Source organism: Notothenia coriiceps, unplaced genomic scaffold (assembly GCF_000735185.1).
Source record: "Notothenia coriiceps isolate Sejong01 unplaced genomic scaffold, NC01 NC01_scaffold00005081, whole genome shotgun sequence".
Classification (NCBI taxonomy): Eukaryota; Metazoa; Chordata; class Actinopteri; order Perciformes; family Nototheniidae; genus Notothenia; species Notothenia coriiceps.
The window spans coordinates 6,730-19,981 of NW_011337782.1; the positions used below are offsets into that span (position 1 = coordinate 6,730).

At 41.8% G+C, this 13,252-nt stretch overlaps 3 protein-coding genes across 4 annotated transcripts; 2 read left to right on the top strand and 1 right to left on the bottom strand.

Annotated features, from left to right (window-relative positions):
- Positions 1 to 486: 486 nt before the first annotated feature.
- tceanc (transcription elongation factor A N-terminal and central domain containing) lies at positions 487 to 2,712 on the top strand. The gene is made up of 2 exons (XM_010768078.1): positions 487 to 737; positions 1,076 to 2,712. The coding sequence occupies exon 2, from the start codon at positions 1,081 to 1,083 to the stop codon at positions 1,972 to 1,974; it is 894 nt and encodes a 297-aa protein (XP_010766380.1). The 5' UTR covers positions 487 to 737; positions 1,076 to 1,080; the 3' UTR covers positions 1,975 to 2,712.
- A 598-nt stretch (positions 2,713 to 3,310) lies between these two features.
- On the top strand, positions 3,311 to 7,588 carry LOC104942788 (ras-related protein Rab-9A-like). 2 transcript variants are annotated; one of them, XM_010768079.1, is made up of 3 exons: positions 3,311 to 3,689; positions 5,448 to 5,478; positions 6,113 to 7,588. In XM_010768079.1, the coding sequence occupies exon 3, from the start codon at positions 6,164 to 6,166 to the stop codon at positions 6,764 to 6,766; it is 603 nt and encodes a 200-aa protein (XP_010766381.1). In that variant the 5' UTR covers positions 3,311 to 3,689; positions 5,448 to 5,478; positions 6,113 to 6,163; the 3' UTR covers positions 6,767 to 7,588. The 2 variants fall into 2 exon arrangements, with proteins under 2 accessions (XP_010766381.1, XP_010766382.1); XM_010768080.1 differs by lacking the exon at positions 3,311 to 3,689 and adding an exon at positions 3,785 to 3,813.
- A 2,163-nt stretch (positions 7,589 to 9,751) lies between these two features.
- Positions 9,752 to 11,967, bottom strand: LOC104942789 (neuronal membrane glycoprotein M6-b-like; the record flags this gene model as incomplete). Its single annotated transcript, XM_010768081.1, has 3 exons — positions 9,752 to 11,231; positions 11,704 to 11,769; positions 11,844 to 11,967. Coding segments are annotated over 3 exons (343 nt in total), but the record flags the coding sequence as incomplete, so codon positions are not given.
- Between the last annotated feature and the right edge of the window lie 1,285 nt (positions 11,968 to 13,252).

Consider the following 13,252-nt stretch of genomic DNA (forward strand, 5'->3'; position numbering starts at 1 on the left):
GTGTGGGGGAGAGAAATGTTCCCTCGGGGCCTCCACCTCTATCGGCCCCGGCTGAATCAATCTTAAAGCACATTTATAATATGGGATTAAAATGCTGATGTCATACACAGGTTACATAATGTCCCCCCGCTCAGCTATTTATACGTCATGCAGCTATTTCTGTGTGAAAAAAACAAATATAATTAATGGTAGTACTTTTAAATGTGAATTAATAGGTTATTTTGATATTAAAACTCAGATTTGGCGCTGGTTTAAATGTGATTTATATACACATACAGCCAGAGGGATAATTCCTATAAAGATAGATTTATTTAATTCAAGTGTCATTAGAGTATATGCATTTGGTCTTTTTTTATTTTATTTTATAGGATAGGAAATTAAATGGATTACATGTGGTCTTTGCGGAAATTCACCTCAACAGACCTTTTATTGTGACACAAAAACCGATTAAACACAACACTGAAGGAGGATTATAGGATTCAAGATGACACCCCCCATATCTAGATGGAATCAAATACAAGAAAATAAAGTGTTATTCATGCTTATCTTCAATTTCTAAAGACATCAGAAACAAACTGAGCCTTAATGAGTGAACTATGTGAGGCTGCAGGGCCATCTAGTGGTTAAATTGTGCAATTCCTGTTTTGAAGACAAATCCAACATGGCGGCTCCCGTGTTGACGTTTCCAGCTGAGGAACTGCTCATGTGAAGGAGCTGCAAACCATGAAGGATTTCAGGTAAACCAACTCAAAAAGGAACATTTTACTTTGTGGACTGATGCATAATGCAAGAGCTTGTGTTAAAAGCTGCAGAACTTGAAAGACATTTTTTTCCCACACCAAAAATCGAAAACAACAACATCTATTTCCAAGTATTTTCTTTACCATTAAAACAGGAGAAAGGACAGCGCATTCCTGCAGGTTTAAATGCATACTTGACATATTAAATTAGACACTTTTGGAATGTATCCTTTATTTCACATGTGTATTCACCAGTAAATCCATCACTAAAAGTCAAAATTGTACGACCACAGACACAAGTAGCCCCCCTAATCTTCTTGTCTGTTTCCTCGCAGCCATCATGGATGCCAAAGAAGTAATCTACTGTGCTGTGCAGATAGAGAGATCCCTCACAGACGGGAGCTATGGGACCATCCTGACCCTGCTCGGTGACCTCGATAAGTCTCAGGTCACGGCGGAGCAGCTGGAGACCACAGACATTGTGAAAGTGCTCTACAGGCTCCTGAGAAGCTGCTCTGATGACAGCGTGAAGCAGACCGCTAAAGGCCTGTTGTCTAAGTGGAAGAGACAGTACAGCAAAGGAGCACATGGAGTGAAAAGCAAGGAGGCCTCTCGTAGGGTTTCTCCTCCACATGAGGCTGGAGATGGAGCAAAGCAAGAGGATTCCCACTTTGAGGTAGAAGCTTCCTGTAGTTTCTCATCTGTGAGATCTAAGTGTGTCCAGCTCCTTCTTTCCGCCCTCTGCCCTGAACCTCCTGATCAACACAAGGCTGCAGATCTGGCTGCAGATATAGAAAAGCACGTCCATGAGCTCCACACACCCAGCCAGGTGAGATACAAAGCCTGTGTGAGGAGCAGGGTGGCCAACTTGAGGAATCCCAAACACAAGCATCTGCGTCAGGGCCTCCTGAGCGGCGCACTGTCCCCGGAGGTGTTTTCCCGGATGTCTGCTGAGGAGATGGCGGGCGCGGAGCTCCGGCAGCTGAGGGAGGAGTACTCGTGGAGGGGGGTGAGCGAGAGGCAGCTTCCTCAGGGAGTCGAAGGGACACAGACGCAGAAGATAAGGTGCAAAAACTGTGGGGGGTCGGACTGTAGGGTGAGCCAGGTGTCCCGGGGGGCCCTGTTCCTGCCGGCGTGGGTGAGGCAGAGCAGCCCCGATGACGACTCCATGACCTTTGTGACCTGCAGCGGCTGTGGGCAGCAGTGGTACCACAGCGGCTGGGTCTGCCTCTGAATACACACAAACAAAGGACAGAGCATTTTTGCATGTTTGAGCAGATACTTGAGATTTAAATAAGACTTTTTTAAATATGCGTTCTTTATTTCATGTGCATTCACCAGTTACTCCATTATGAAAAGCCCAAACATTGCCTAATGCAGCTGCAGAGTAAAACCACAGCTTTTAAATAAGTTGCTCCATCATCTTCCTCCCGCTAAATCAGTTCCTGCCTCCTGCACTTAATCTACTTAATCATTTAAATGCTTTTCCTGAATCCTCTTTCTCACGTGAACAATTTATTGCCAGGGTAATGATGTAAATCCACTTTGGTAAGACCTCTGACCTCACTAATGTGTCGTTTTCTGATGTTAAGGTACTCAGCTGCTCCTAGTGTAAGTAATTACATTCACGCCCCTCAATTCCTATAATATCCCATTCATTGGAGCTGCACTGGACGAGACATGTGATCTTAGAAACACTTGGGCGTGTGAGTCAGTAATCCCCCTCCCTTCCCCCATATCCCATGATCCTTCACTTCATGATGTGGCACAATGACTAGTTTACACGTCATCGTACAAAACAATCTGAATACTTTCATAAATATCACTTTTTAAAGTAGAAGTAGCTGTATCTGTATCTCTATCTTGTATCTGAAGCTGGCTTTTAAAAGCTAAATTAGGCATGTCCGAAGATAAACCCCTAATTCTCACGGTTCTCATGCGGCTGTATTATCTTGCCAGTTGTTGTTCGGTATCTCAGCACTGTGGCTTCTCAGATGCTCACTATCTTTTAAGTGTTAAGTGACAGATTCCCTCCCGTCAGATCTGTCTCTCACATACACACAGATACAAACAGACAACACACAGATACAAACAGACAACACACAGATACAAACAGACAACACACACTGCAGACAGAGGTAGGAAGTGTTGGGCTCCTTTGGTTGATCTTAACCATCAGTAAGAGGCTTAAAAACTGCATAAATTATATTGCAATTCACAGTTATATTTCCAGGTATTATCAGTTCACCTAAAACAAATATTTGAATGTAAACTGGTCTCAAAAAGGACATAGGACAGACAAAAAAGTGCAAGAAAAATACACAAAACATTGTTTTTATTTTATTAAAATATTGGAAATTAAACAGATACATAGGTAAACATTTATAAAGACAAATAAGAGCATAACAAATATGATTATTACATGGAATAAACATAAATCAACATTTTTGATTGCTTTTTTAATTAATTGTTCTTATATAGGTCAATGTATTTTTTGAAACACGAATTTGATGTATAATTTAAATAAATGTACAATTAGGAATGTAGAAATTATAATGTGGTTGATTACAAAAATAGTAGTTCTCATAGACAGAATTGTTACCTTTAAAAAAACATTTTCCAGTAAAATAAATAAATAAAGATGAATACAGATATTATAAGATATTAGGTGAAATCTCCACATATATTTTTGCCACAGTTTACACAGGTTTGATTATTAAAAACTTCCTGAACAGCTGTTAGTTTCAGTGTAAAGGGGACAATAAATGGTGCATTCACGGACATCCACATGATGAGGAGGCGTGACTCTCCCCGGTCATGTGAGCGTCACCAGCGGCTGCGGGGCCAAAGAGCAGCGGGGACACCGGAGCGCCATGTCACTGGCGGACAGCAGCACCCTGGCGGGATGGTGGATTGGATTTAACTGGACAGCGACAGCGACACCGACAGGTAGAGTTATTAAGATGGCAAAACTTTACATCTAAGTGTCAGAAATCTGTTATTTCCGTCGTTTTTATCGGTCAGTAAAGTAGCAACTGTTAGCTCACCCATTATCGGACAGCTACACGTTATGGTAAGGCTTCCATTATCGGACATGCCTTTTTTTGCTTTGCTTCTTTCAACAATTGTATCAACATGTTAGCGGGGACCCAACACAAGAAAGCAGCTTAAAAATAATTAACCATGTGCATAAAAGTGTATGCAGGATTAGGAGTGATACCAGCTCTTGTTTTGAACCAAATCTGTGCGGCAATAACTTGAGTCACGGTTAAGCTAACTACATTTAGTAGAGAACTACAAAGTCCTGATGAAGCTATGAGAGTAAGATAGCAATTATGGCGCTGTAAAGTAATTAAACAACAGTTTAACATTATCACAGTAAGTTTGCAAAGTTACATCCTACTGTAAAACGATTTTTCCACTGCGAGTTTAATAAATCTTGTTAATTGATAGTAAATATGTTATAGGCTCAAATTATGGCAAAGCTTTACCATGCTAATTTAGAATAGTGTCTCCTTAACATTAATGGACATTCAATATCTATGTAATCATGTGTGTGGTTGTTTTAAGGAAGTATTCATGACTAATGGAAATAGGCCTTCCAGCATTTCTCTGAATGCAGCACATGACTCCTGTGTGTGTGTGTGTGACTGTTTCCATTCACTCCTGTTTTAATGGCATTTCTGCTTCTTAATAAATGTTTGTTTCTCCAGAATGAATGTCAAAGACAGTAATGCAGTCTGTGTTTAAAGATTTTAGAACAAAGACATCATTTACCCAGTTCTGCACCTCGGGCTGAACACGCTTACTATTTACTAGCAGCTCATGTGACAGTTCATTCATGTCTTTCATCTCTGCAGCCTAACCAGCAGGGGATTTGGCCAGTTCGTCCTAATTACCTGCAGACTGCATGCACACTCATGTAATATGTTGTGACAGTTGTAGAAGGGATTGCTTTTGTTAAATGTAGTTATATCTCAAGAAAAAGTGCCAAATGTCACCTTGTTATAACTTCTTAGATGTGAGGGTTTTACACTTTGCTTTCTCTTTTGTGGTAGCTAACTGAATATCCTTCGATTGTGGACTGCTTGTCGAATAAAACAATACATTACGATAAATCTACTTGAGCTTTAAAAAATTTAAATGGCCCTATAATCTAATACGAGACACATTTGGTGTATTTTATATAAAATAAATAGATGTTTGGTGGAGTATTCCTTTAAAGGCATTATTATGAAAGTTATTTGTTATCCAGATACTTCATATATAAAGTATCTATCTATAAAATCTACATCTATTAAAGTAGCTAGAAGTGTGTACATGTAGGCCAATGACAAGTAGAAAGCTTTCTTAGAAGTACAATTTATTTCATATAAGTACATGTAACAGGAAAGTCACCCACACACACTTGCTGATACGGTGACAGACAGTGATGTATGAGGTGTTGTTCCTCCTGCTCAGACTTCTTCTCTCAGATTTGTTTTGGTATGTGGGAGGAATTATTGCTATTTAGCTTACACTGGTATGTTAAGCATGCATAGATGTGTGGTGTCAGATTAAATTGATGCTAAATCCCCGGATTATTAGTCATCTAAGCTGAGCCTGGAGGTGGGTGAACTCCTTGCAGACTTGGATTTCATATGTATATATTCTTTTTGCCTTTACCTCTTTTCCCTCTTTGTTAACTCTTCTCTCTCTGTCTTACAGATTGCTGAAAAGATTAAGATCTGATATACTGGTGAGTTTTAATATATTTTTTTCTGTTGTTGAATCACTTTTGGACCACTCACTTCCTGGTCCTGTGATCAGCGTCCATGTGATGTACAGCACGCATGATTTCATGCAAAACACACGGCGTAGGAAGTTCATTAGTTGCGTAGTGTAATCTCTGCGCTGCGGCTGCTTTTAATAGGATTAGTTAACTGACTTGAATCACAGTCAGAGTGGGGGGTCACAGAAAGTTAGTATTCCTCTCAGGCTGACCAAGTGGAAGCTGTTTTTATCTTTCCTGAAGGAAAACCTGACAGGAAGGATTTGACTAATGTCTGATAAAAGCCATCAGTGGTTTGAAACTGCATGGGTACTTATTCTGTACGGACAAGGCCTATTCATTTCATGCCATGATTTACTATACCATTTTTTTTTTTGATAGCACACAGAAATACTGATATTTTCACCTCTATGTAATCAATCCAGAATAAACTTGAAATCAGAAAAATACAGAAGATTTCCTGTTGATATTTCGCCCAGCTTACTGCAGCCCTACAGTACATACTGCACTAAGCATTGGTATTATGCACTACATCTGTACAAACACAGCTACTGTCTGTTGTTTTGCTTCTAAATTGAGTTCATTTCTTTGTGCTCCTCAGGTGCTTCCTCTATTATTTGTGTCTCACAACTCCTAAACTCTCCGAGCCACGATGGCCAAGTCGGCCCTCCTGAAGGTCATCCTGCTGGGTGACGGTGGCGTGGGAAAGTCGTCCCTCATGAACCGCTACGTCACCAACAAGTTCGACTCGCACCTCTTCCACACCATCGGCGTGGAGTTCCTGAACAAGGAGCTGGAGGTGGACGGCCACCTGGCCACGCTGCAGATCTGGGACACGGCGGGTCAGGAGCGTTTCCGCAGCCTCCGTACGCCGTTCTACCGCGGCTCCGACTGCTGCCTGCTCACCTTCAGCGTGGACGACGGCCAGAGCTTCAGCAACCTGAGCAACTGGAAGAAGGAGTTCACGTACTACGCCGACGTCAAGGACCCCGACAACTTCCCCTTCGTGGTGCTGGGCAACAAGCTGGACGTTCCCGAGCGGCAGGTGTCGGGGGAGGACGCCCGGCAGTGGTGTCGGGAGAACGGAGGACACCCGTACTTTGAAACCAGCGCCAAGGATTCTACCAATGTGGCGTCGGTGTTCGAGGAGGCGGTGCGTCGCGTCCTGGCGATGGACAACAGAGCGGATCACCTCATCCACAGCAACACGGTGGACCTGCAGAGGAAGAGCCCCCCCGAGTCCACCTGCTGCTGAGCGGACCCCCAGCAGGTCACCCCCGTGGTGTGAGACTCTGGAGAAAGAGGAACTGGGGTCTGCTCAGTTTTTCAGAAGCAATAACTGAACATTTTGTGCCAATATTCATCGTTTTACCACACAAGAGACACAAAACTCCCAACTCTGATCCAGATCTTTGTGGGGAATGTGCTTTTTAATTTATACAAAGCGTGAATGGACAGTTATTAGACTGATATTTCTGAGTTGTATTGATTTATTTGTCACCAATGAACCTTCAAAAGATGGAATGTGTGGACAAACCTGATGGTCTAAAGGCCTTTAGAGCGTTATTGTGACTTTAGTTGAAAAGCTAAGCTATGTCATCTCTAAGCAAACTGCCAAAAGTAAAAAAAACTTGTTATATTTGCATTTCTAGAAACAGCATTCTTATTATCTTTTCCATCTTGACACACAGCTGATATAAATGTACCTCAAATGGTATGTGGTCTATCAAATTACAGGTAGAAACCACTATTTCTGGCACTACATTTTGTAGCATAATTTGTTCCAGATACAAATATTAATTTCTGTTCTAATTGGAGGATATTGTGTGTTGATATAAAAACCTAGTAATGCCATGATTTAATTTAGTGTTTCTCTCAGGAAGAGTTGTTTAGTTCCTGTATTTAAGTATTAATCACTACCCCTCCTCTAACTATAAAAGTGGAGCACAACATGAAACTCTAATTAATCTGTGGCCTTAACATTTATTATTAAAAATACTTTCTGTATGGTATATGACTCCCAGTATTTTCTACACTGGAGATAAAGCAGTCCCCATCAATAAAACTGGATAAAATGTGTGTGTGTTATTCACGTTTAATTATGAGCGTAGTTCCCTCTTTGGTCCACAAGAGGGCGCCCGTGTACAATAAATGAATGGTTCCACAGTAACATGGGTTAGCTCCATCTCAAATGGATTTAATGTGCTTTAAACCATAAAATATTCATTTATTAATCAGGTTAGAGTTAGAGCTTTTTCTGGGAATAATGTGGGCTCATTAAGTTATATATCTAATTATTTTTGTTTCCTACAGAATTGTTGCAAATAAGGCAGATACTGTCTGCATGCACAGAGGTCTAATCAGGCATCAAGTGAAATCACGTGTGTGTGTGTGTGTGTGTGTGTGTGTGTGTGTGTGTGTGTGTGTGTGTGTGTGTGTGTGTGTGTGTGTGTGGGCGGGCGTCTCTACAAAGGAGGCAATCATGTCGATAACAGCCAAGAAATGCTAAGTTCCAAACTAAAAATACAGGTAGGAGTTTTCTTTTTGTAAAATTATTTGTCATTATTTTATATTGTAGAAAAATGTGCTTTAGATACTTTTAACAGAACATTTATCAGAAAACATTTGAGAAATTAATTGAGTTTACAATGCTCTATTCCTACATAAATAGGGTCGCAACTAAAAATTGTTTTAATGGTCTGGTATATAAAAAGTCAGGAAATATTCAAATAAAAGGCTGTGAACATTTCTCATAGTCCAAGAAAATGTATTATTTTGTCTAAAATCAACAGATATTTAGTGATTGATATGGTATAAATATAGGAGCAGCAGGAAATCTACATATTTGAGAAGCTAAAAAGTAACTTCATGAGAAAAAGGCCATTTGAAGACGTCAAGTATTAACATTTCTAAAAGTCCACTATTTGTCACATGTTTTTAATGCCTTGAATATAAGTTTGTTACCATAAACATGAAGTTAAAAATCAAATAATTTTACAGACCCGAACACAAGAACGAGACAGGAGACAAACGGTGTCACGATAATAAAAAATATCGGTTTTACTAGAGAAGGTTACAAAAATCATCACTATATAGGAGTCATAGAACTATTTCCAACTTAAAAAATCAAACCATAATGAAACACCTACAGGGACTACAATACCATCAAATACAATGGAGTTTTCTTTAGAAAAGAGTGGGTGGAAAGGGTAGGGGGTGTAGGAGGAGGAGGAGGAGGAGGAGGAGGGGAGGGCAGGGCAAACACCGCCTACCATAGTTGTCAGAACATTTGACTACACATCACCTGAAAAACTGCAAAGACACAGTCATGTCTCCTTCATGCAAATAACGAGGAAACGACAACACCCTGACACGCATCGTCTTATAGGAAATTGAAGTTTGCCTTTACATCAACCTGGTGGCAAAGCACGTATATTTATCAAACAAAACACACATGGCAATATAGTCCTTTTTTATACAGAATAGACAGCTGCACACATGGACGATACTGACATGCTTCATCTCATCAAATCTTCTTCAGTGTTTTTTAAAGGGGCCCTGTTATGCTCATCTTCAGGTGTATATCAGTATGTAGTGTCTCTACTGTGACATGTCTCCATGCTTTCATGTTCAACAAGCTCTTTATTTTTCTCATACTGCCTGCTCTTTTCACCCTCTGTTTGAAACCAGAGCCTAGTCTGCTCTGATTGGTTAACTGGTAACTTAGTTACCCTTTAGAGATGTCCCGCCCCTTAACCTATACATACAATGTGTTTGAGTTCTATCCAATAGAAGCACAAGTGTTACACAGTGATGTCACTATGTTATGGAAGTAAACAAAGGAATCCAATGGAGGCGTTTCAGGCAGGGTGGGGGGGGAGTGTGTGGGAGAGAAACTCCCTCTGGAGGGAACACAGGGATTTTAGCCTTTGCAGACCATTGACATGCAACTATATAAGGAAATAGAGGGAAGGGAAACCCCAGAAAGCATAATAGGGCCTCTTTGAGGGTCGACTAACCAGTGTTCGGTATAGAATATAGTTCATGATATTCAAACAATATCTGATTATAAAATCAATGTATGAAAATTCCTGACTTGATTTATTTCAGAGTGTAAACACTTTCAAAAAAGTCGTTTGGCTGCCCATTGGAGAAAAAAAACAACCCACAAATTAATCCATAAAATTACTGAATCACAAGATTAATAACCCAGCTGCCTAAAAACTGAGAAAACATTAAAAACCTTCCATATTTATTTTTTCTTTACATTTAAAAATGTGTACGTCACAAGCACCTCAATCCATCGTGTCATATCTTAACTGTACTGCATCCCTCTCACCACGTAACAATTAGTATTTATATCAAATGCAGAACTAGTATTTGAGTGCTAAACACATATCCCAAAGGGTACATTTACATATATCTGTGGAAAAAAGAATAGAAGAGCATGGCGAAACACTGTTCTTCTTATTTTAAGGAAAGTGTACATTTTTTTAAGGGTTTAGCTATTTACAGGTGGATTTCATTCACAAAAGGAGAAATTTGCAAAAAAAAGTTATAATTGTCACAGGACAGCGTACCAATCCGGTAGATTCCGTTTAGCGTCAAAAGAACAAAAGTGGCTAAAATCAGATTTGGTTTGATACCTGAGGTGTGTGTCTGTTTTGTGTTCAAATACCATTTATCTTTGATTTGTTGCCGCTGGTGATAAGTGTAGCTTAAGACTTTCATTTACTTTCTTGCAGAGAGTAAGACGATACAATCTAACTCTTGGCAAGAAAATACGCAAAAGTTCCCTCAAATAAGAAGTTGCTCCACCTCTGGTCTTAATAACTGATAATAACCATGGCAGAATAATAAGCTTTTGTAATGTAAATGCTCAGTAATCCTTGAGATCTCACATTAGATGTTTCTATGAGACAGAGGGGGGTTGTTAAGGGGTTATCGTCCTCCCTTTATTTTTTGTTTCGTAATAATAGTGCAACAACGTATCGAGCATTAGAAATAAAAAGTCTAAAATGGAGAAGAAAGAAAAACAGTGGCCGCGAAAACATAAAGAAGAAGAAAAGAGTACCTGGCATACTTCTCAGAGAGTATTAAAAAAAACAACAACATTCGTACACATTCGCACAATATATTCATATATATATGCATATAAAACACCAAAAAAGGAGGAATTTGGTCGCTGCCTGACGACAGTGAACAATGTTTTTTTTTTATACGGAGCTGTTTTTTGGCTCCTAGCGCGAGGCCATCACAGCCGGGGCCACGTTCACGAGCCGCCGCCCTAACGCTCGGGGGGGGAGACGCTTCTGAACGGACGCTCCGGACCTGAGCGAGCACCCGGCGGGCGAGCTCTCCCGTTCTGAAGCATCTGCCTCCAGCCGCCGCTCCTCACTCTCCACCCTGCTCCTTTCGATGGGGAAGGGAGGAGGGTGGGGGACCAGGAGGGGCTCGGGGGACTATCAAACATGGCCGAGGTGGTTTGTTTTAACAGAGGGAGGGGTCGGGTGTCGCGGGGTGGGGGTGTGGAGGTGTGGAGAGGACGCGGTGAGGAGCTGTCCTCCTTATGAGTAGGAGGAGGAGTTCTGGCCCTCCTTGGAGCGCGCCTCCGCCTCCAGGTCCTGGTCGTCCTTGGTCTTGATGTCCTGGTAGTCGTGCGTGGACACGGCGCTCTTCAGGTAGGCCCAGTTAGCGCCCAAAATCATCAGGTAGTGGATCTGGAGAGGAAACACAAGTACTTAAAACAAGCTTAAGTAGCATTGTAGTGTCCCAATCACACACTAATCACAGCACCACTCGGTTAGCAACATGGTATGGTTTGGTGACGTCAATGTAGGGTGACTTAGATTAGTTGCATTACATGGCTTAGTTGAATACTCGATTCTCATTGGGCGATTCGGACATTTCAGAGTTGTGCTTTAGACATTTTGTTCCAAATTCCTCTCTTCCTATCCTGTGAGCTGGAGCACATCACAGAGCGGAGGGGGCGTTCAGATGATCCACCTCAACATCTGCTTATTGCTTTTTTTAGCATCTCCATTTCCCTGGACGTGAAACAAAGCGGTCCGCCTCCACAGCAGAGTGAAAACACGCTGACCCCGTCTCCTCTCGCTCACGCAGGCTCAGATTTCACCCCTTCAGGCGGACATGCTGACAGAACGTGGCGCAGCACATTATCAGTGATCTTACCAGTGCGATGACGGTGGCTCCGGCGCCGGCGAACGCGACGATGTAGAGGTGGTAGGAGAGGTAGAACTGTGGGGGGGGAGACAGAGAGTTAGAGAGGGGAGATGAAGGGAAATAAAAGAAGGGAAGGGTAGTCCTCTCACCTCGCTGGTGTTACAGATGTCTCCCAGTGTGGCCCCACAAGCTTTTCCCGGAGTGGCGTTCCAGGGAATAATACCTGCGGGATGAGGGAGATAAAATGTCAAGAAGCTTTCTCCTCCCCCGAGGCTGCATTAACAATCGGATAAAGATTAAAGAAAAGCGCTGAGCCGCTCCCACAGGGAAAATATGGGTCGCTTTTTTACAGTTTTTCAAAACCAGCGAGTGTGTCCCTTTTAACTTTTTCGCCTTTTCAGCATAATTATAAATAAGATAAAAGCTTGGATAATAATTTGCCAGTAATTGGGGTTAATATTTGATACAGTGTAGTAGCAGGGCTGCCAGCAGCATATGTGATCCTCATCCTACTTTGCGGGCGAGCCAGCTGTCCTTCAAATGTGGGTCACACCCCCTACATTAGGCCCTCACAGATATGCAATCATTGGAGAGCGCTACTGTGCCGTAATACTGCAGCAATGTGGATTTTCATAGAGATCCAATCAGCCTCTCAATAATCTAAATGTATTTGTTGACCTCTTCCTATAGTGGATGACATTTCAAGTAGAGGGATACATATGTTAAGTGAAGGGGTAAAGCCTTTTGGATTATTTTCTATATTTTGCAGGTAGAGCTAAATGTGTGTGGATGAACTAATGAAATATTACTGATTCCAAGATGGAACAAACATATCAAAACTACGGTGGCCAACAGGGGCAAACGGACCAATACACTAACATTCGGAGAAAGGTGCTTCACTTTCACAGACGATGCAAATATAAAATGAAAGCTGAATAAGTTAAGTAACTTCTTAAGTATGATATTGAGCCTTACAACATATTTTCTTTCAGTTAAATTGGTGTTTTATTAACTAAGTTTGAAATGGTGATTGCACAGCTGATCCCAATGACCTGTGATCAGAGGAGGAGCCTTGATGAGCTCAGCTGTGCAGACACAGAGCGGTATAAAGGAGAGGCTGCTCTCACAGGGTGTTTCTCAATGTCGAGTAAAGGTGCTTCAGAGCCACTATTTCAAGCATACTACGTCATCGAGTGCCGCCGAAGGACTGTTCCAATGTTAAGCATACTTGAGAGGTTTCTCAATACTCTAATTTCCCCTCCTCGACTCCTCGACTCCTCGACTCTAGATGCACATCGAGGACCGAGCATCGAGGAGGCTCTCTGGAGGAGCTCTAACCGAGGAGACACTGATGGGTCCTCCACGGCTCCTCCACGGATGCATTTCCGGGAACGGTGGAGGCGTGACGCATGGCCGGACTTATCTTATCTTAGCCAATGACAGCTCTGCATGCATCCCCTGGATATTATTTTAGTAACCACTTGAACGGCGACGCAATGTTTACAGTGAGAACAGCTGTGAGGTACGTGCAGAAAGCAGAGCAGTGTGTATAATATAT